Below are 21388 nucleotides of genomic sequence, written 5' to 3'. Positions count from 1 at the left end.
GGCAAGGGCACAAGCGTGAGTATAGGAAGTTTTGTATACTTTTGTCCCTCATGGGTGTGTTTCAACAATGTAATTGGTGGGTTTCTTGAGGGGGGAAATCATGATTTGCAGATGAAGTAAAAATATGTAAGTTATGCTTACATATAAAGAGGTGTGACTGAAATTTACTGAGCCTCAGGGAAAATGAAAAAGAAATTGCAGTGTCAAGATAGAGCTTTAAAAGCTGGATTATGGAAATGCAGCTGCACAGCCTCTGAAGCAAACTCTGGTAATCATCCTAGTTGCCAGAGAAACTCATTGCATAAGACACTGTCAGTAACCCACTGGTTTGGAAGTGGGAAGCCTGCAGAGTTAATTGGAGTGGAGTTCCTATATCTAATCCAAAGTCCCTGACTTCAGAGTGCTTTGATTCAGATGTTCAACTATCTCTAAAAGTAGGAAATAATGACTTTGTGATTTTGGAAATTTTCTGATGTGATAAAATTAGCTTCCTGGGTTTTTTCCTATCAGTACTTTTAATATGAAAATGTACCACAGTTTACAGTTCAGGCTTTGCTGTTGTTGATTGAGTACATTGTTGTAAATGCAGATGTTTCAGGCTGCTAAATTCTAAAGGACTCTGTAAGATGTTGACCTGCCTTTGTTTTTTGGTCTCATGCTTTTCCAGCTCTCAACCTGTGGTTGTCAATACTGTGGTCACACCATCCCACACTAGTGACTTTAGGCACTTGCATATATCCAAGCAAGGAAAGTAATTATCAGGCATTCACTTCAATCAATAAAGGCAGATGACTATTTTTTAGAGGAAGACTCCTTCCATCTTCAACCCAAATCACTCTTTGAAGGACATATTTTCCACTGACTATAAAGGGAGCTTTGCCCTGCTGGGTCCCTGGAATGTAACATTCAAGGCATTCTTATTTAAGAATGTGAAATTCTGAATCGCAAATTCAGGCCTATTTGTTCAGAAAGAAACCAGCTTATCCCAGTGCTGCATCTCACACTGCTTCAGTTTCACAATGCTCTCAATGCATTCAAACCATATAAATTCTGATCCCTATTTGACATTAATTGCATGATCCATCTAGTCACTTGGCTTGCCTGTAGCTTCATGATCAAGAATGCTACGTTTCATAACCTGAAGGTTTTGTTCTTTGTTTTTTTTCTCTGTCTTTTTATATCCTTTTTATGTATTTATATTTCATAATTTATATTAAATAAATATGAAAGTTTAGATGAGAGACAGGTAAAGGCAAGTCAAACACACTGGAATAAACCATGAACAGATTATACTCAAAATTTAAGGTAGATTTTCCTGAGAATTCCTTAACATATTTCATTAGTTTAGCCATTACCCTTTGCTCTCTTCAAATTTCCATTGAAGTTGGAGTGAACAGCCTAATGATGGATATAGTAGAGCACATCTACTTTGTGGCAGCCTTTGAACAGTTTTGGGGAATGTTCTTAATACTAGCAAACCTGTTGGAGGTGATCTTAGCAGGATTGCTGAATGGCCTTGTGGTAAAATGGTGCTAATTTTATTATTTCATTTGTCCCAAACCACATTCAAACTTGCTGTTGTCATCTGTCTTTACCTGAGCCTGTTAGTTTCTGACTTGTTTTTTTCATGGTATGCTCAGTAACAGTCCAGAATTTTTCTTTGCTGTATAGTTAGATTCTCCAGTTTGGATCCCATCCAAAGTTAATTCAGTAGAAACCTCTGGGTGTGATGTTTAAATACTTTCCAAAATAAAAATCAACATTTTCCGTAGTGAACCAAACAGTTATGCATGCTTAATGTGAGTACATTGCTATTCTGAATGAAATAACAACAAATCTGCTTGAGGAGCAGGAACTCAAAGCTAAAACACTGTTTCTCTCACTCATAGTTCAGACAGAGGGCTTTTCTACAGTAGATGTGGCCTACAGTCTTGTAGTTTTTGCTATGGTTGAGGTAAAGACTCTCTTTCCCATTGTCTTAAGGCCTAGAAATATGTGAATGTCCAGAGTGGCATCCTTACCCGTAGGTATCACGTCAGCTTTCCAATAACACTGGGTCATCTTGCCATACATTCAGCTACTTGAGCTTCATTCTGGTTTCATGCCAAAGGCTTCCCTGGTTCAGTCCTGCTGGGCATTTACTCACTTCAGCTGAGGAAGCCAAAAGCAGGCTCGACACTAGCCACGGTACTCCTGCATGCTGATGACCATAGATATGTGTGCCCTTCTTGTCTAATCCTGCTGTCTGGATAGGCAAGGGCATTGAGACAAATGTTTAGCTTTTCTGTTTGCTTTGTTTTTGAGATCTGTATTTGACCCTGGTTGTGCAATCAACTTTGGACGGGTACAGAGCCTATAATCTTAGTCTGTAGAAGATACTGTTTAACCTCTCCAATTCCTTTTGCAGCAAGCAGTGTGGTTTACACTAAGGGAATGAAGGCAGCCAGTACAGAGCAGTGACAGGTTATGAGATCAGTAAATATACTGCACTAATGATGAGGACCCTTTAGTCTTAGTGCCTGACACAATGGCTCTCTCTCAGGATGGGGAAAATAAACAGGGAGCCAGGAAAAGCTGTGCATTAGGTTCTGGACTGTGATGGACGACGATTTCAGAAAGGTATTCAGAAATGACAAGTCCCAGGGACCAAAAATGAGTCTGAGGTTTTGTGCATCTGTACTCTAGACTGTGAGTTTTCTGTTTCAAGTTGTGATGGTATTGAGCTCTCAGGAAAGATGTGAAAAATGATCGTAGAAGGATTCTCTGAAAACAGGTTTGCCTAGGGGAAAGCTAGGACCCTTGGAAAGGGTCCAAGCCACATAAATCTAGAGGAACTTCTGATTATATTTTTGGAGGGGATAAAGGGCATGCAGCCTGCACTCTGATGGTCTGAGGAGCACTGTAGAGATACCAGGCTGATGCATCACCCTGGAAATCAGGAGGGCTGAGTTTACTCCGGGCTTTCTGGTTGAGGTGATATGCAACTCTGCGCAGTTCCTGTCAGAGGTCTGTGCATGTTTCCACCTTTAGTTCTCTTGTCTAATCAGGTGCAAATGCTACTGCAGTGGTAGAGACCTTGCAAGGCACCAGTCTGTAGGCTGAAGAATTGCATCATTCTGCCAAGCTAGACTTGATAAGGGACATCGCTGTGAGTAACCATGTGGTACATGAGGCTGAGTCCCACTCAATTCCTCATCTTTGGATCAACTAGTTCAAGCAGCAGCAGTATTATACGCTAGCAATATACGCAGTGTCCAGAGGGGTTGGTGCCATCTTATATGAAGCAACATGCAATCCTATAATGAGAAGCTTTCCCCGTGAAAGGTTCTGTAATCTCATAGAAACAGCAGAATTACTAATCAGAGTCACCACTCTTGTTGTCAGATGGGAACTGCAGACACGGAGGTGAACTGACTTTCCCAAGTTTACTCAAGGTATCCATAGCAAAGCAGTCAAAGATCTAAAATTGCATGTGCCTCCTTTCTCTTGTTTATATTGCAAGTGTATTTTTACTCTCTCTCAAGTCACACTTCATGTGTTGCTTGGTGTTTTTGGATCTGACCCATAGTCTGCTGAAATCATGGGAGGAATCTTTCATCTGACATCAGTAGGGTTTGGACAGAAATTTTGAACCTGAATTCCTGAAGGAGGAAATCTTACTTTCCTATGTTAGGTCAGTACCTAACAGAGTTGGGTAGGGCCAGAATATGCAAAGTAAAATGAAATATTTAAAAAAGAACTACAAATTTGAAGACAGAAGTCCAAAGAAGATTGTTGGCTGTTTCTCCATTTATAAACTCTGCTAGAAGGGTTTTTTTCCATAACGTAAGGCTTTGCTGCAGGGGATGCCATTTGTTTCTGCTGGCTTTGTAACGTAGCTAGGCTTCACACAAGAGAAGGGCTCCAGGGCCTTTTGCAGTTTCAGCACTTTTCCCCTCTGTTCTCCAGCATTTCCTTTTATTCAGGCCACGAATTCACTTTGGATGGTCCTTCTGCACATCTTGCCACTGGCTCTAATTAATAACCTGCTTCTAGAAATTCCACTCATTGTCTTTTTTTTTTTTTTTTTTTTTTTGATTTAAGAGGCTGTTCAGGATAATTATGGTCTTTAAAGTTTTATGAATCACAGTGTTTGACATCTTTGATGTTGATTGATTTTCAGAAAACTGCACTTTTTGTTCTAATGTTCAATTTGTCACTGTTACTTACAAACAAATAAGAGATTTAAAACCCCAAAGATGCAGATGTTCTTTAGCTTTGTTGCCATCTGTTTTCCTGCCTACTGCATTCCAAGACTAACGTTTGTGCATTTTAATGAAGCTACATTTATATAAAATACAAGATACAATAGAATAGAAAATAGATACAACAGAAAGTCTTTAATATAAGTTGATTTTTAAATCACTTGTTTATAGAGCAATACTTTTTCTGATATTTTTTATTTTCATGATAAACTTATCTTTAACCAGAGGGTTTGAAAAAACTGTTGTTTTGCTCAGTTATACATAAATTGCAGATCAGAAAACTGAGATTTCCATGGAAGTCTCCCAAGAAAGGCATATGACATGACCTTAATTTACTTCACAAATTTTACATTGTGGCATTTAAACAGCTTTCTTCCTGGATGTCAGAAAGCCACACACTTACCTGCATTCATTGAAGCTGTACATCAGATATTTGAATTCTTAATGTAGTTCGGTAGAAACCTGATTTCTCACTCCAACAAATTATTTTTTAGAACCAATTCATTGAAAAGGGTTGAAATTTTAGGATTTCTGTAGAATAAAAGTTTGTCTGATTTATTAAAATCATATTGGATTACTTCCCCATTTATCTAGATAATTTCTGTGTTTAAATCTTTGTGATATCTTTTGGTAATATTTCCTCAACAGGTGGCAGATTGAACTGCCCACTTTCTAGTTGGCAATTATCTAAATCTCTAACTCAGGCAAACAGAAGTAACCAAGATTTTACAGGCACTTCTTTCTGTTCAAAAGAAGGTATTTCAGGTGGAAGTGTTGGTATCTGTTACAGCCTGTGAGATTACAAAGCAGTAAGTGCTAATTAAACCTTTATTTATATTCAAAGAGAAATATGCAGTCCTAAGTGCCTTCATCTGTACTGCAACAAAGTTTATAGTAAACACTGCTAATCCAGTGTGTTTAGAAGTGATATTTTGGGAGATAAGATTTCAGATACTCGTGGCTGCTCGCCTGATATAAGTAGATTAGCCATATTTTTGGAATGAAAGGCTTCCTCATGCTGCCTTCCCCTTCTCTCAGCACTTAAATTTATCTTGTCTTCTTGTCTCATCTCCCTGAAATATTTAGCGTTCTTTGTCTTCAGTACTAGTATCTCTTGTCCAAAATCATTTCAGTGCATCCAGTTTACCACACACTTCCAGCAGGGTTGAGGTAAATCCTTGCTTGGTGTAAATCAGTCCAGCGGTCTTCTTAGGATTCTGTAACTTTGTGTTGAACCCTTATTTCTGTTCACCTGTGCACTGACTGGCCTTTGCTTTGGTGATATTCTCTTCCATCCATTTTTTCTAATCCACTGACTATGCAGCCTGTACATCTTATTATTTTAATATCATGCTCTACATCCAGCTCACAGCATTTGAGCACATCAGTGACTCATTGCAGACTGATACTGTTAAATAATCTTTTCCACAGAAGAGGTTGTCTTCTTTCTGTAGCAACCCAGTCTCAAAAAGATTTTGGGCCCACATGTCCTTTGTCCAGCTTCTCGGAGGCCAATGATCATCGACTATGATGGTCCCGAGGAATCTGCAACAGAGTAGGCAGATATGATGCAAAGCTAATGAATTCATGCCAACATGATCTGAAGGAAAGGAGAATAATCACATGTTCTCCAGCACCTGAAGCCTCAAGACGTGTTAAAGACTGACCTAATATGCACCAAAAAACAGCGTTAGGAAGGAAGGGGTGCACTTTCTTCAAAAAATGGAGATTTCCAGAGCTTAATAAGACAACTACTACTTGAGAGTCCAGGAGCAAAGATATGCCTGTACTATTAATAGTTTTTGAACCTCCTCGGCCTGAACTGAGCTAATTCTACCTGTAGATAAAATTGACACGGCCTTTATCAATTCCTGCGCTTTCTCAGTCAGTGAATCCTGGGCACATATTAGGAAAGCAAAGACACTGTATTATTCAGAGATGACATAAAGAATTGAAGAGTACTATATGGCTGCTAATCACCTCCCCCTCCTCCACAAAAAACCCCAAAACCACAAACAAAACCATCCTCCTAATAAAATGTACATTTTGTTTAATTCAGCCATGACAGTAGGAAGAAGCATGTTGGAAGATGTGTCAGCGTATTATATGTACAGCCGTCTAAATCAGTGAAAGGTCTTTTCAGTCTCTCAATTTCTGCACCATAAATTTGTCACTCTCTGGCTTCAGAAGGACTTGGTAGATCATGGAGTGCTGGCTGGTCATTGAATTCCCCTTGCTCCTTTATGAACTGTACAGTGTTATTAGCAACTCTTGGATACGTAAGGCACACCTAGTGAATGTCTGTTCCAATGTCTCTTAAATTCAAGTAATATGGTTAACATCGTGTCCTGGCTTGAGAGTGAGGAAATATGGATACATCTTAAATCCAATGGAATCTTATACTTTAAAGCACATAACACTTGCTAAGACTGCTTCCTTTGAGCACAGTGTTTGGTTCACACGACTCTTTAGGAACTCAGTGGAACTACTGATATATTTAAAATAAGCATTTGTGAAAATGCTGTGTTGGATCACGACTTAAGAGTGGTAAAACACAAGTACGTATTTTCCAATCTCTTGCAGAGGCTGAACGCCTGCGATGACAGGAGCAGGAGCTAGACAAGGGTGACTTTTCCATTCCAGCCCCATCACATCTTGCTTCCTCCCCACTTTCTGATCCTAGCCAGGCAGTTAGAGACATCTCATCTCCTGTGATGCTGCACTGCATCCACCAGAAATCAAAGTGGAAGACCAGCAAAGTGAGAATTGCTTGGCTAATCTGAATTGCCAGAGGAAGGAAAAGCTTAATGCTTCTTGCTTTTTAAGATTCTTTGTTGTATCTTTGTAATTGTTTGGTTTTAATTACACCACAGAGTTTATCTGCCGTGCCTTTGAACAGAACACACACATGCAGAGCTTCTTTTTCCTATTGGCTTTAGGCTGCTAATTTTGACACCTTTGTAATAAATCTGTTGGCTAGATGCAAAGCTTCAGGCTTGGCAGGACCTCAGGAAATCAAGAGAGGAGGTAGCAATTCTTGTAAGAACAGGAGTTCCAAAGGCGATAGATTAAGAGGAATCATTTCCAACTGAGCTAACCTATTTAAAAGTAGCAAGTACATGAAAAGGGAAAACAGTTAGAGTCCATTACCAGAGAAGTGTTACTCCTTGTGAAGTAAATTTCAGCACTTGAAACCATCTTTCTGAATGCCTGTAATGTTTATGATACAGCCTTGAAGGGCCAAATACAATCCATGGAAATACCACGTAATTTCCACCACCCAGTGTTTCCCACTGGCTGGTTCTATACCTTCAGAGTTGCAAAGTCAATTAACAAAAAAAGTGATTTCTCCTAATGAATCAGGAGGGGATGAATACTTAGGACCAAATTTGTGGTGCTTAACTTTACAGCACAGATCCTCTAAGCTTCAGAGTTTATAAATGAAAAGAAGTAGGCACCTTCATAGAGTAATTCAGAACCTGTAGCTGGGAGACTACTGGTGGTGATAACATTTCTCTTAAGTGTTTGAGTTCTTGGTTCCTGCTGGGATATCACTGCCCTTACAGTTTTCAAGATGAAAAAAATTGGGGCCTAAATAACATTGCAGAACCTAAATAGTTCTGTTATTTGGGGCCAAAGGGGACAGATAAATGTCATTCATTATGTTTTTCATGTACTCAATGGAAGGAGGTAAACTCCTAAGCAAACTCCTAGTTTCAGCTTCTTAAAATTTAAAACTTTCTTTTAAGATCCACTTTCCCACACCCCCCTACTGATCCAAGTCAGTGGAAGAACACGTACCCTTCAGAAGGGTAATACAAATTTCAAGTGACCCTTTATAAATTTTTTTCTTTCTCCAGTGGCTAAAGGAAATTTGCGCAAGTATGCTTATATCTTGGAAACCCATAGTAAAATAAATGAAAAAAAAAACACCTTTTGTGGAGGATAGACTGATATTTCCATAACAATGATTATTAAAATAATATGACTGGTTTTCCCTGGAATGTGTATCTCTCTGTACTATGTACACAAAACAAACAGCACAGTATTTACATTGCAAGAACTGCTGATGAATATAGTTTTTCTTTTTTGAGAAAGCTATCCAAAATATTCTGTATTATTATTGGGTTTGTAAAGAATTCTTGAAGAACAACTGATTGCAAAAATTAGCATCACAGGGAACACGAAATCACATGATATATGTTTTCACGGCATTCCAGCTGTAGAGCTCGTGAGAGAACTTTGCAAACAGATTTGGGTATAATTAGGACTACTGGACTACTAAATAAGTGACTACTGGAGCTATTTATAAAAGGGCTGTCCTACACTGGTTTTGGGGGGAAAAAAAAAAAAGAAAAAAAGACTTTGTCATTGTTGTGGTAAGATCAAACCCACAGTTGCTGGCTGGGGTTAAACCACAACACTTTGGAATCAGACTGAAGAAGCAGAGTCAATACTGTGCTACCATCAAGTATCATATGTTAAAACTCTTCTTATTTGTTTAGTATTTAAGTCTTTTGATTTTATTTTTGTTAGAATGATATGGGAGGTCAAAGGAGCCTAATAAACAAGTGGACTACTTTTCTGAAAGCAAGGCTTGTGTGTTCGATACCTGGTCCTGAAGGAGCAGACACACATTTTGATGAGCTGCGTAAGTTGATTTATCTTTAATGGTCTATTTTGACATCAGTATTGCTTGGAGTTTTTTTGTTGTTTGTAGAAGCACTGTGTCTTGTTCTGATTTTACTCCTCTTCCAAACAGTGCTGGTAATATCTCTGAATTTTATCAGAAGTCCCTGATTATAACTGGAATTAGTTTGATCAGAAATATGAGGTTTTTCCCTTTCACTCCAAAAGCTGGAAAGTGAAAATCTGATTCTGTATAAAAAACAGACTATCTGCAAATGGACAAACTTTAGAATATTAGCACAAATTCACATGACAGAAATTAGAATTCAGACAAAAATAAAGCTTTACTATATATTCACAAATCACTAAATTATAAATGGTAAATGCAGAAATATTCAGTGGATGTTTTATTAAAAAAAACCAAACATTTTTCCCATTGCAGAAGATATATTCTTACTTTCTACAAGAGACGAGAGAAACCCGCTTGTATATGGAGTATTCACTACAACAAGGTATGAGTTAGGATCACGTTTGCCTCTGGAAACAAATGCTGAAGATCTTACTGAGGCCTTTTATTAAATTCTTCTATTACTAGATCCTGATTCCTGAGAGCAGTGAGAGACTGCTTGAGTAAGGTTTGCAATATTGGGGCCATAGTCACTAAGGACAATATTTTCAGAAATGGAAATAATAAATTATGTCCCTAAACCTTTGTGTGCCTGACTTTTGAGAATGATTATAAAAAATAATGAAAATTTAACAATCAAAAGCATGCTAGTTTATTTGAACCTCATCTAGTTGAATTTACAAATTTCAATCATATTTATTGAGCAACCAATAGTTACTATTTAAGACAAATCATTGTCGTGAAGCATTATTTCTGTAAGCAACAACTTGACATCAGCTGTTTCTTAGGATCAAAATCCACTATGCTCTAAAGTGATATTTCAGTGTTTTTATAGACAGGAGTTGATGGAAGAATAACCCATCTTTATCTCAAGGGGATAGATTAATTAATTAATGAACCTCTCAGCTGCAATAGTGAGGTACTCTATACAGAATTGTCAGAAAGGAAATAAATAATTCTTTCTTTTGTCTCCAGAACCTTTGAATTAAGTGTAAATAAGGACCAGCCAAATGCTGAACAGTATGAGTACAATGAAGAATTGCCAAGGCACTCCTTAACTCAGAAGCAGCCACCACAGTGGCTCCATAGAATATATAACCACATAAAATATTTAAAATTGAATGAAATGTTGCACAATGAATGAAATGGCATATGAAGTAACTAAAGTACATGCCACTCAACAACTTGGCATGGTGTTCTTTGGAAAACTGAACTGTTTGGGTTTTTTTTAGAAAAATACATTAAAAAAGGAAAAAGACATAGAAAAAGAAATAAATGTTTATTTCTATCTCTTTTTATTGTCTGTCCAATGCAATTTGTAATTCTCAGGCACATCAACTGTAATAGCACTAATATACAGACTTCCAGATGTGAACACAATGTAAAGGAATGTCCTTCATTTGCAGAAAATTCTAATCAAAATAGCTAATAAATGATAGCTGGAAACTGTCAGCCACTAGAAAAAACAGCAGTCTATCAAGCAGTCCCAAAGGCTAAGTCCGTGTTTCAACCAAGCAAAGCTTTAAACTGTAATGACAGTGACATTAAATATCTGCAGTTATCAGACCTGTACACATGGTCTGTTATTTAGCACCACTTATATCAGCTCTCAGGTGTAGGACTGATCCAAACCCCAGTAGACTTTGTGGAATTAGTTAATTCACTGGATGAGGCATGCACTGAAGAGGTGTTTACAATATCCATATCAATCCATCTTCTTTTTCAGCTCTGTCTTCAAGGGCTCTGCAGTTTGTGTGTACAGCATGGCAGATATCAGAGCTGTTTTCAATGGCCCTTATGCTCACAAAGAGAGTGTGGATCATCGGTGGGTACAATATGAAGGTCGCATCCCATATCCCAGACCTGGTACAGTAAGTGTCTCCTTAATTACACACTTCTATTTTTACTCAAAAGCAATCATCCTTCACACCCCTCCCCAGATTGGTAATTTATATTTTCCACTCAGGATGTTTCAAATTATCTTCTCAACCCTTTCCCTTCTGTTGACAGCTCAGACTTCTACCTACCACGTAGGTATATATATATACACACATTTTTCCATGTCTCTGAGATAACATTGTGTCCAGACTGTCTGTTTCCTGATTGTCTCTCATATTGTGGTCTCCTACCGTACAGCTGTATTTCTATCTGTTGGGATCACCTCTAAGGCACCAACACTTCATAAAAAGCCAAAGGCATTTCTTTATGGAGTATTAAGTTATGATGAGGTATTTTATTTGAAGTCTTGTATTTCTGTTATCTTTGTGTCTGTTAAAAACCTGTTCCTTGAGATATGGTCATTGATTCTGTTATGTGTGTTTGTGCATGTGTTGTGTTTTGAAGTAAAATAAGGAGTTAGTTGCTGGAGATTTTATGTGGTAAAAGATAAGTGATAGGAAGAAAAGAGAAGTTTGATATCTGGAAACACTTCTAAATCCCAATCTCTTAGACTTCAGATGTAACAATCAGGCCAAAACAAAGAGGAAAATTTTGAAAGAGTTATTAAAGAACTCTTCCCCCACTTCTGTCTTGGTATTAAATTTGGAAAAGCACGGACCTACATTACAGCTGAGAAAGAAAATGGTATTTCCAAGAAATGCTTCTACTTTAAAGAAGTCATCACAACTTTGAGCAACTCTTTGTACATAGAATGTAAAAGAGCAATGATTTAAGAGTAAGATAGATGTTATCCAGGATAGCTTTACATTATCTTGGTCCAGTATTCAGTGAACTAGTACTAGGCAGATGCATAAATCCAGCCAAGCACTGAGGTACTGAGGTTGGACTGCTGCTAGTACCTTGCCTAGAAGCCATCTGGATGTTTCTGCACTATTTCTCTGACATCAGCACTTGGGTAACCTTTGCTTCAAGCCACATTATCAGCTGATTTAGCTCTTCTTTTCACGTGTTTCCTTGTGTCTCTGTGTTTTCTTCATCATCCTTCCAGTGGACCCAATTGCATGGTCCAAGCCCATGCTGTTTGCTGCACTCCGTGGTCCCAGGCTTCAGCAGGTCAGGCCCTGAGTTCTGATTCCCTCCTCTCAACTGCAGGCGAGTCGCAGAGGGCAGCTCTCTATAAAGACTAAGGCAGCTCCAGAGATTGATTTGGCCTGCCTAGGATCCGCACTGCTGGAGCAAATGCGTTCCTAATTTAGACAATTTAGGCACTGTAGGCTTACGCATCTCTCTCTCATGCAGAATATGTAGTGTCCCCAGAAAAGAAGATTACATTTAATTTTTATTTTTTTTTTAAGCATGTGCAACTCCATTACTGGTTAAGAAGTGCAGATGTATTTAGTTTTAAGTACAAAAATGGTGCCAGTGACAACAATAGCTAGTCCCATGGCATCTAAAGAGATTAAAATAACTCTTTTGAAAAACTCAGAGTGCCCCATAAGGATGAACACTCTGCACAGATAGGCGGGTCATAAGCTCATTGCATTTTTGAGTGTATTAGCCATCACATGGTTGAGCTGGGATTCGCAAGGAAGGAAACATGTAATGCTGAAGCATGTCAATGCTGATCTTTATCACTGATTTGAATATCCATGCTTGCAAGTATTTCAAAATTTGGAAAGTTTAAAGATAAATGGATATTTTCCATAAGCCACCCCTTAACTCTCCAACTGCTTCCTTTAAGCACCTGATAACAGCTGTGAGAAAACGGTCTCATAAAAATCCTTAGGACCTCCATACGCAGTGGATTTCTGTAGGAGTTTGTCTGACCAAGGACTGAGAAGGGAAGTGGATTTTACTGAAGAAAGCTCTCAGAAGAAACATATCTGTAATATTTGCTATGTAGATAAGGTAAATGTATTGCTGCATAGTTATTTATCTTTTGTCTTAGTGAGCTGGACTGCAACATACTTCAGGCTCGGTAGTTTAACATAGGGTATCCAAATAAGTAGATTCATGCCGTGCTTTCATCTTATAATGGGCTATGCCAAATCTCTGGATGTGAACAGATTTAGGCTTTGATCTGAAAAAGCAGTGCAGTGCTCAAAGGCAAGGAAAAGAAGCAGCGTGCTGCACCCCTGCAGAACACTGCAGTGTGAATGCTGAAATGCTCTTCCTTAAAGATTAATTTAATCATTTCTTGCCACCTATGGGGTGGTTCAGGAATGCTCAGAACAAAGCCAAAGAGGGATAATCTATCCTTTTTAAAGTTACTAGAACATTTTTGAAATTTAAGCTCTACCTAAGTGTTGTCTACAGTTAGCATAGCCAGCACTGCCCTGATTTATATTTCTTATATTTTAAGTTACTGGCGAAGTCTAAAAATGGCTATATGAGGAAATGCATTTCCTTTGATGTTTGGCTTTGAGAGAGGCATTGACTTCCTTTCAGCATTTATACAGAAGCAGGAGACTGCTTACCCTAATTTAACTTTCTGCTCAGCTGCCTTTATCTCCTAAGTAAATAAAGCTGTTCGCCATCGAGGCTGTGACCACTTTGATATTGAAATTTTGACAAAATGCTTCCTGTGGCAATCTGCGTCGGAGATAAACTCCCCACACGACCATGATGTCATGCCTTCGCGATGCTGAGCGGCGTGCAGGCAGCAGGAGCCCCTGCCTGCCCGGGGCCCGGGGCTGCGGCGTGCTCTGCCTGCCCTCTGCCGTCGGTGGAAGACCCCTGAACAGGGGGACCGGGGATCTCTGCCCCGCTCCGCACCCTCCACGCTGCAAAACGTACAGCTCTTTAACTTCTCCTCAACGGTATTAAAGAGCAAGTGGAAATAATGGGGATTAAACAGAGGCAAGGCTTCAAATCTATTTCAGTTTGGAAGCTGGGGGAAAAAAAAAAAAAGAGACAGAAAAAACATGTAGCAGGCAGCCCCGGCACAAAGGGTGATTTGAAAACCAAGGGAGCTTTTACTCTGTCCTCTTTAGCTGTTTAAAAATTGGACTTGCATATCTGCAGCTGTGCCCAGATAACAAATCCCCTTTTCTTCCAGTCTCTTAGGGTTTCACCCAGGAAATTATCCATTGATAAAGTCCATCAAGGACTTTCTTTAAACTGTGTTCTGTATTCTGAAACAGAGTTTTCATAACGCCCTCCCAGTAATCACAGAAGGCATTTGAACAAGATTTTCAGTGAATTAGGAGGAAAAAACATTTCTAGCTTATTTCTTTAGCTGTAACCATTGCAGTATCAGAGCAACTCATAGTGCCCATTTGGAAATTCTGATGGGATACACAGGAGTCATCCTCATTTCTCTGATGGTGAACAAATGTCATTGAGGTCAGATTTTGAGAGGAATGTCAATGTTTAAAGATGCAGATTAACACTTAGTCTGATTTACTGCAGAACATAGGACTTTAACTGCTATCCAAGGCAACACCAAATGTTTTTGATAGATCTAGATATTTTACTAACTGATTTGCCAAAGGTTCAAAACAAAGCTCTGAATCAGCAAAATAAGATTCTTGCAGTCTGAGTCACTCCTTAGCTACAAGACGAAACAGCCCACCACGTTGCTTTTGTCCATTTGAAGAGGTTTATGTCTCACCTCTTGCCGCTCCAGATCTGAATATGGCCCTGACCTCCTGAATTCTTTGTGTATTTTTTTTAAAACAAGATCCCTTACAAGCCCTCAGATTCTCCTGTGATCTTTTTAATCTTTGAGTCTCTCTCCTGCTTTTTCTCCCTTTCTTCACAGAAACCTCTTCCTTTATTTCTTCTGCTAATCCAGTGCACAGGCTGATTGAGATGTGCTGTCTATCCCATTGGGACTTGGCTGAGCCACAGAGAAATATAGTCTGCCAAAAAGCCTCCCCTTGTCCTCCCATCTGGTTAGTTTTGCTGCTTTAATAAGCGTGCTCATAAAACATTGAGAGTTGTTATTGCTTATTATAACAGGTTTCCCTTGTTATTTTTAGCCTTATCTTCCTCTTTCACCTGCTCTTTTATGGGATAGACTGCATTCTTTGCTTCTCCAATTCCTCTCTCCTTTGATCTCCCCACTGTAAATGGGGCTGCTTAATTAAGTGAAATGTTTCACTCTATGGGTTTATTTTCCTGAGAAAGCCTCCTCCACCTCCTCTTACTTACCAACCTGTTTTCCCCAACATGAATCACCTTTCAATTCATAGCAGTCTTTCGAAACGCTGAGAATCGAGTCATCTTTCGCGCTGGCAGAGGTCGGCAGAGAGTTACAAAATTCCACCTGCAAAGTCAAGTTCACTCATCTAGCTGGTCTCAGCCCAGTTAGCCTCAGATTAATACTCTTAAGTCAGACTTGTCTATCAACAACACAGGTGTGTTAAATGGTAAAGCAATGCAAAGTGCTCATGACAAACACTGGAACAGGGTAGAACAAATCTCCCACATCCAGCGGGATGCAAACTCTGTCTTAAAAAAATGGGGACTTCAATTTATTTGTAGGGATTTTTTGGCGTTTTTTGTTTGTGCTTTTTGTGGCGGGGGTGGAGTAAGGTTGATTCCATTTAAAATTTGTGCTGTTTGTTTGTCTGCTGAAGAACCTGACTCATTCCCCTCTCCCCTGTCCTCTTCCAGACTTGCTCTGGGTAGCTAGAAGGTTAGCGTGAAAGTCTCCCTGCTGAGTGTCCAGTCCTTCTGGCACAACCCATCCATCCTGTAGAGAAGCACTAAGGCTTTTTGCAGGCATATCCAAATGCAAAATGTATTCTGCAGCTCTGATCAGACTACAGAGAAGAAGCCACATGGTATTTAGGCTACTCAGGAACGCAAGTTTCATCTTCAGAATGGCTTATGGTTGAACCTGGCACATAAGTGCCTACGCCCTGAGAGTCACCTCTTAGCTGTCATCTAATCCACAGAAGATCATAAACCTATAAGTACCCCATTATTTAAAGTACTTCTGGGCATCTTGGAAGCTCACACCGGTCCTCAGTGTTACATTTTAACCCCTCAGGACTCAGACTTTGCATTTCTTTATAAACTCTACAAAAAAAGTTCAATGTGTTGGGTGTGTGGGAGGTCCTCATTTAACACAGAACTGACTAGTTGAAGTTCGTTCTTCTGTTTCTCTGCTTTTTGCTTGATGGATCAGTGATAAGGGAACTTACTTAGAGTTTGGCAAACTTTACATTACATCATAGGAGAATGCTGACTACAAGGCCATATCTCTTTGCTAGTTAAATATTCATTCACTGAGAGCTTAGGAGAAAAGGACCATGTGGTTAATTCATTCCCTCTGAGGGAGTGTCTGGTGCTTAACATAAAATAGAGAGCTTTTCAGAGGAAAATAGATCTTTTCTCTTCCTGGTTAACATCTGAGCAACATGCTTACTACTTTTGGCTAAGCTGAGAGGTAATTATCCCACGAAAAGTGAAACACCTTCAACAGGAAGGAGCGAGGAGCTTCCAGGACGGCTCTGGTCCACACGCCTGGAATGGAGGGACACCTCCCCTAGGAGGGAAGCCCAGACTAAGACATCTAATTCCCCGATACGGGAGAGATTTAAGAAATATTTCACTCCTTAACGTTTCACACTGGCTACTTCAGATGCTCCCAAGAGAGTGACTTGCTGGTGTAGTGCTTAGTTCTTGTGAAACGCATAAAAATTCCCAGCCTGGACATTGCAAAATCTGCCAAGCAGATGCCTACTGCACCCAATATTATCAAGTCCCTGTTGTATATCTAGCCCATGGGTGTTTGAGTCTCATTGTTAAGTGGGTCTAAGGCTCAATGTGACACGTCACTTTTAAACTGGGATTTTCAACACACTTGAAATAGAAACCCTTTTGAAGCTCACAGGGAACAGCATTCTGTTTTAAAATTGCCAGTAGACAACAGCACTGCTGAGCTAAATATGTATCATTAAATGAAAAGGATTTTTTTTTACATACTTTATAGCTAGGTTCCTAAATAATTGTCATGATTTCAATAGGTGTTAGATCCAGCAGCTCTTACTGACTTCACTGGATGGTGTGAAGCACTATGCATTTTGGCAAATTGGAGGTTTATTTAGGAGCCTAATTCTGGCACCAGCTTTTGAAAATCTTGGCCAGGGTTCCCACATAATGTTAACACAGTCACACCGTATGTCTCAGTATTGTGTGAGACCTACACACCCAGCACTCCGCTAAGCTGCAAATTTAACAAGACAAGCAAAAAAAAGAGAAAATCTTACATATGTGTGGTGTTGCTAAGTTAGTGTGTATTTGCTTTTATTTGAGAAAGATTAGCCTTAATTTACCACCGTCTGATTACATTAGGATACAAATAAAAGGTGAGGAAATAAAAGGCATCTTTGTAGATCATCTGGGATCAAGACTTAGTCCAGGGTGATTATTGTCAAATCAAGCTCACACAGAAGGCACTGGAAAAACTTTAAGTAACTATTGAATTGATTCTTTAAAAGTTTTGTGCCGCAGAGTTTATACAGCAATTGAATAGAGATGCCCTTTGCACTTCCAACTCTGTTTCTGTTGTTTTTTTTTTCTTTTTTCTTTTGTTTACTTTTCATTTCTTGACATGTATATTCATATTAAGTTATCATTCACAGCAGTGAAGGCCTAAGCAACCTCAGAAGAATAAATTATATGGTGAATAAGTTTCTTGCAGGATTCTTATCTAGCAGTACTAATTTTACTAATTTAATGTGATTCATTTTTCTTGATGTGAGCTATCTAGAAAAAAAGCATCAAATCTGAGCTAGTTGTTTAGACTTCTCTATCAGAAAGAAAGAGATAGGCACCTCCTCTGTGCAGTTCACACACAGCCAGGATAAGAATCTAGGTCAGGTGAGATGAATCTCACCCTGTTGCAAAAGCAGAAGATGCTGAGAGAGCGCAGTGATGGTGTTATAAGAACTTTTATGGAGCCAGATTCTCTTGTAGTCCACATGAATCAACCCTGCCAACCTATTCCTGTGACATTTGATATGAATGCAAATCTCTTATTGTCTCCAGTGGGAGATGTCAAATATCTGAGACGGCATCTGGTGCTGATGATGTGAATAAATGTCCTCTGTGAACTGGGCAGAGAACACCGATATCATTATCACGAGACATGAAACAGGATGTGAACTCACATTTTCAGGGATGAAATGCTGCTTCACTCACCCACTTGGCCGTGCAGCCTTTATCATCATACATCCTATTGATTGCTATGAAAGGAAGCACAAGGCTACAGGAATTGTTCTGCCACGATGGGTGGACACAGCTTTAAACAGCTGCCCGAGGACTTTGCTAAAGGGTGGCCAAAATGAATTTTTCATTCCCCTGTTCCATCCATCATGCCACAGTGAGTGATGCCTCTGGAAATAGTTCCCTTGGCCAAGCATAACAGGGTCACACCTGCCCAGCTGTTCTTGGTGGTCATGCTGTCTTAGGATGAGATCCAAAGCCCACTGAAGTAACTGGAAAAGGCCCTGTTGACTCAAGTGGATCTTTGGATCAGACCCTTAGTAAATTAGCTGCGCAAGCTGGCAAAGATTTCCCTATATCCCTATAACATGCATGGTAGGGTTTGGGCCTTTGGGATTACTGTAACAACTTTATAGTTCCATATTAGTAGACATTTTATCCTAGTGGGTTTTAGTATGTGATGTCATTGCTCTCATCTTCTTCTGTTGATGCATTTTTGGCAAAAATCCAGGACATCTTTAAGACCCCTGGGGCTACTGCCGTTTTTCACATAGAAATGGACTTCTGGGATTGAGCTGTGAATAGGTGAGCAATCAGCAAATTTCCAGAAGATGCAGACTGTAACTCAGAGTAGCAAGTGAGAACATGAACCACAGAAAATGCACATATAAGGGAAAATCAACGCCTGGTATACAGTGAGGGGGAAGAGAGTTATCGCATGGTTGGGGAAGTGAAGTGAATTTGTTGCTCATCCTATACAGAATAAATAGATGCAAAATTTTGATCCAAAGGCAATTAAAGCACATGTGTTTCTTTGTATTGATTCCAACAAACTTTGGTTCAACCCCCGCAAGGATAAACATGCTTTTGAAATCAGTAGGGTTTTTGAGGTCTGATTACGGTATAAGTGGCGAAGACTCAGACCTTTGTTGTTCTAAAGGTAAGGAGAAATGTTCATTGCTGAAGTACTGCTCGTGTAGCAAGTGTGCACGTGATTTGGTTTCTGTGTAGTTATTGTGCTGTCTGAATCATTTATCCTGTATTATGGTTCGCTTTATTTTTTTACCCCAAAGTCTAAAACATATTTTTTTTTTTTGTCACAGCCTTTCTGTAGTCTCTTTTGCTATATAATACAAAAGTGTGTATTTCTTTGTGATATTATTTAACTGATACTGTTATCTTCAAAAACCAAGTTGACTACAGCCCACCTCAAGGGTGTAACCTTGCAAAGACTTTAATTTGTGAAAGCACAGCAGAAAACAGAATGTTGGACATCATACGCAGCAAGCCAGAGGGTAAAGTTCTTACAGAAATGCTAGCATAAGACCCCTAGGGATAACTCACTGCAATATATGTTTCCAATTGAACTATTTTTTTCAATAGGACTTTCCTCTTCTTTTTTACTTGTATTAAACTGTATTTTCAAGGGATGTCTTTTGAGCAGTTATCACAAGACAACAATACAAACCCATCTTTTTTTTCTTGTCAGTTCTTTCACAGCCATACATTAAATTGTATAGTGAAACAAAATGACTGAATATGCGATGGAACATATCTTAATTCAAATTGGCACGGGTTTACTGTCCATGGGGAAGTTTTTAAAATCTATTAGGTGATTCAGGAGCCTAAGACCTATTTTCAATAAACAATTTCAGAGCATTTATGAAGATGAGAATGCACAGGCTTAACTCGTATGGATTGAAACAAAGCTAAGCAAGTGGGCACATGCACAATATCTGTTAGGTCTCTAGATAGCCATAAAAATCAGTCCAAGCAAGGAATGGAAATAGGTTGTAGACTCTTAAATCACTCAGGCTACAACTCTGTTAAATAAAACCAGAGGTCATGTTCAAGTGCAGACCCATAGTCACTGTACTGTTTAATGCTAGGATGGGCTTTGCCATAGTTTAGGCATGCTCTAAATGGTACCCTCCCTGTGGCAGTGCTGTGGCAGTGTTTGGGGTCTAAGGTAGACCAGAAACTGGCACCAAACAGGCGCTTCAGATGTGGCCGTAGGTGTGGATGTAGAATGTCAGCTGGGCTGTGCTTCACCATCCTGTTTTGTTTCTGAATATACAGGTAGTCTCTGATACTTTTGAGAATGTTATCCTCAGTCAGAAATTTTTGTTTGACTAGTTGCTATTGTCTTTGCATTTAGGGTATTTATACAGGTGCGTGTTCGCGTAGAACTCTACATGAAGAGAATAATTCTGCATTGTATTAGTTGTGTTTACTGCATGAAGAACTCATCCTTAGGCATGTGTACACAACACCTGTATGCGCTGGGCAGAGGCTACATTCCCTTTTTAGGGATGCTCTCTGCATCCCTCAGCCCAGGCAGAGAACAGGCAGTGGAAACCCAAGGGAGAAAAGGGTCCAGGCTGGTCCTGAGCCCGTGGGGATGGATTCGCTGCTAGTGGCTGATGTTGTGTAGCCGTGAGAAGGGAGTTTGCCAGTAATGGAGGGACATGCTCAGCCCTTGGTGCTGTGTGTGTTGTTCCTAATGCAAATGTTTTGGATAATGCCAGACCTTACATAGTGGAACAAATCCTAACCGCAAGCCCTTAACTGGCACCACAGATTGAACATGTGTCAAACTGGAGACTTGGGAATGTGAACTAAAGTTTTCTCTGTCGAAATTAGCCATGAAGGAGGATTGTAGAGCAACTTCACCACAAATCTTAACTTTCTTCCAGCAGGCTACAAAGGCATTATTTAATTACATTTCTTTCTTCACAGACTGTGTTATGGCTCCACCTGGCAGGAAACACAGGGATTACTTAGTTAAAAGTAGTGTTAAAAAAGAAGCAATCAACAGTTTGTATGTAAAAGGATGTCACCAACTGGAATAGTGTTTCCAGTTAGTCTTATTATTATCCAGGATTTGTAGTACCCCAGTAACACATCTGGATGCCTCCAGATTCAAAAGAGAAGCTTTCTCAGACTCAGATTAGAGATTAAGTGTAAAACAAGGGATGGAAAAGAGGTACAAACAGCCATGGGAAGGAAAGCAGAGATAGGTGAGCATGAGAGATGATGGGTCACCAACATGACTGACCTTGCAAGTATGTTCCTGGGCTCACCCCGAAAGGCACAGAGGGAAAAATTTGAAGGAGGTTGAGGAGGTAGGTTTGTGGGTGGTTTTCAAGCAAGATATGTGAGAACCAACTTACTTTGTGTAAGCCAAAGAAACAGCTGAATTGATTAGTTTGTCAATATGGCTCTAATAGAGGTGGGAGCCAACCCCAGCAGTAAATGAGTGACACTGGGGAAGTGTCTGAGGGAGTGATCGCTGTAGCAGTTGTCTGGA

At 39.5% G+C, this 21388-nt stretch overlaps 1 protein-coding gene across 2 annotated transcripts in view; it reads left to right on the top strand.

Moving 5' to 3' along the window:
• The window catches only part of SEMA3D (semaphorin 3D), a 144654-nt gene that overhangs the window by 97256 nt on the left and 26010 nt on the right, over positions 1-21388 (top strand). For both annotated transcript variants that reach the window (XM_050892176.1, XM_050892185.1), the window contains 3 exons: positions 8781-8895; positions 9316-9385; positions 10727-10871. In XM_050892176.1, the coding sequence (XP_050748133.1) occupies positions 8781-8895; positions 9316-9385; positions 10727-10871 (330 nt within the window). The remainder of the gene's footprint in view (positions 1-8780; positions 8896-9315; positions 9386-10726; positions 10872-21388) is intronic.

The sequence above is a fragment of the Gymnogyps californianus genome, chromosome 1 (assembly GCF_018139145.2).
Source record: "Gymnogyps californianus isolate 813 chromosome 1, ASM1813914v2, whole genome shotgun sequence".
Classification (NCBI taxonomy): domain Eukaryota; kingdom Metazoa; phylum Chordata; class Aves; order Accipitriformes; family Cathartidae; genus Gymnogyps; species Gymnogyps californianus.
Note: the sequence above shows the minus strand (reverse complement) of the source record. Positions and strands in the feature narration are given on the sequence as shown.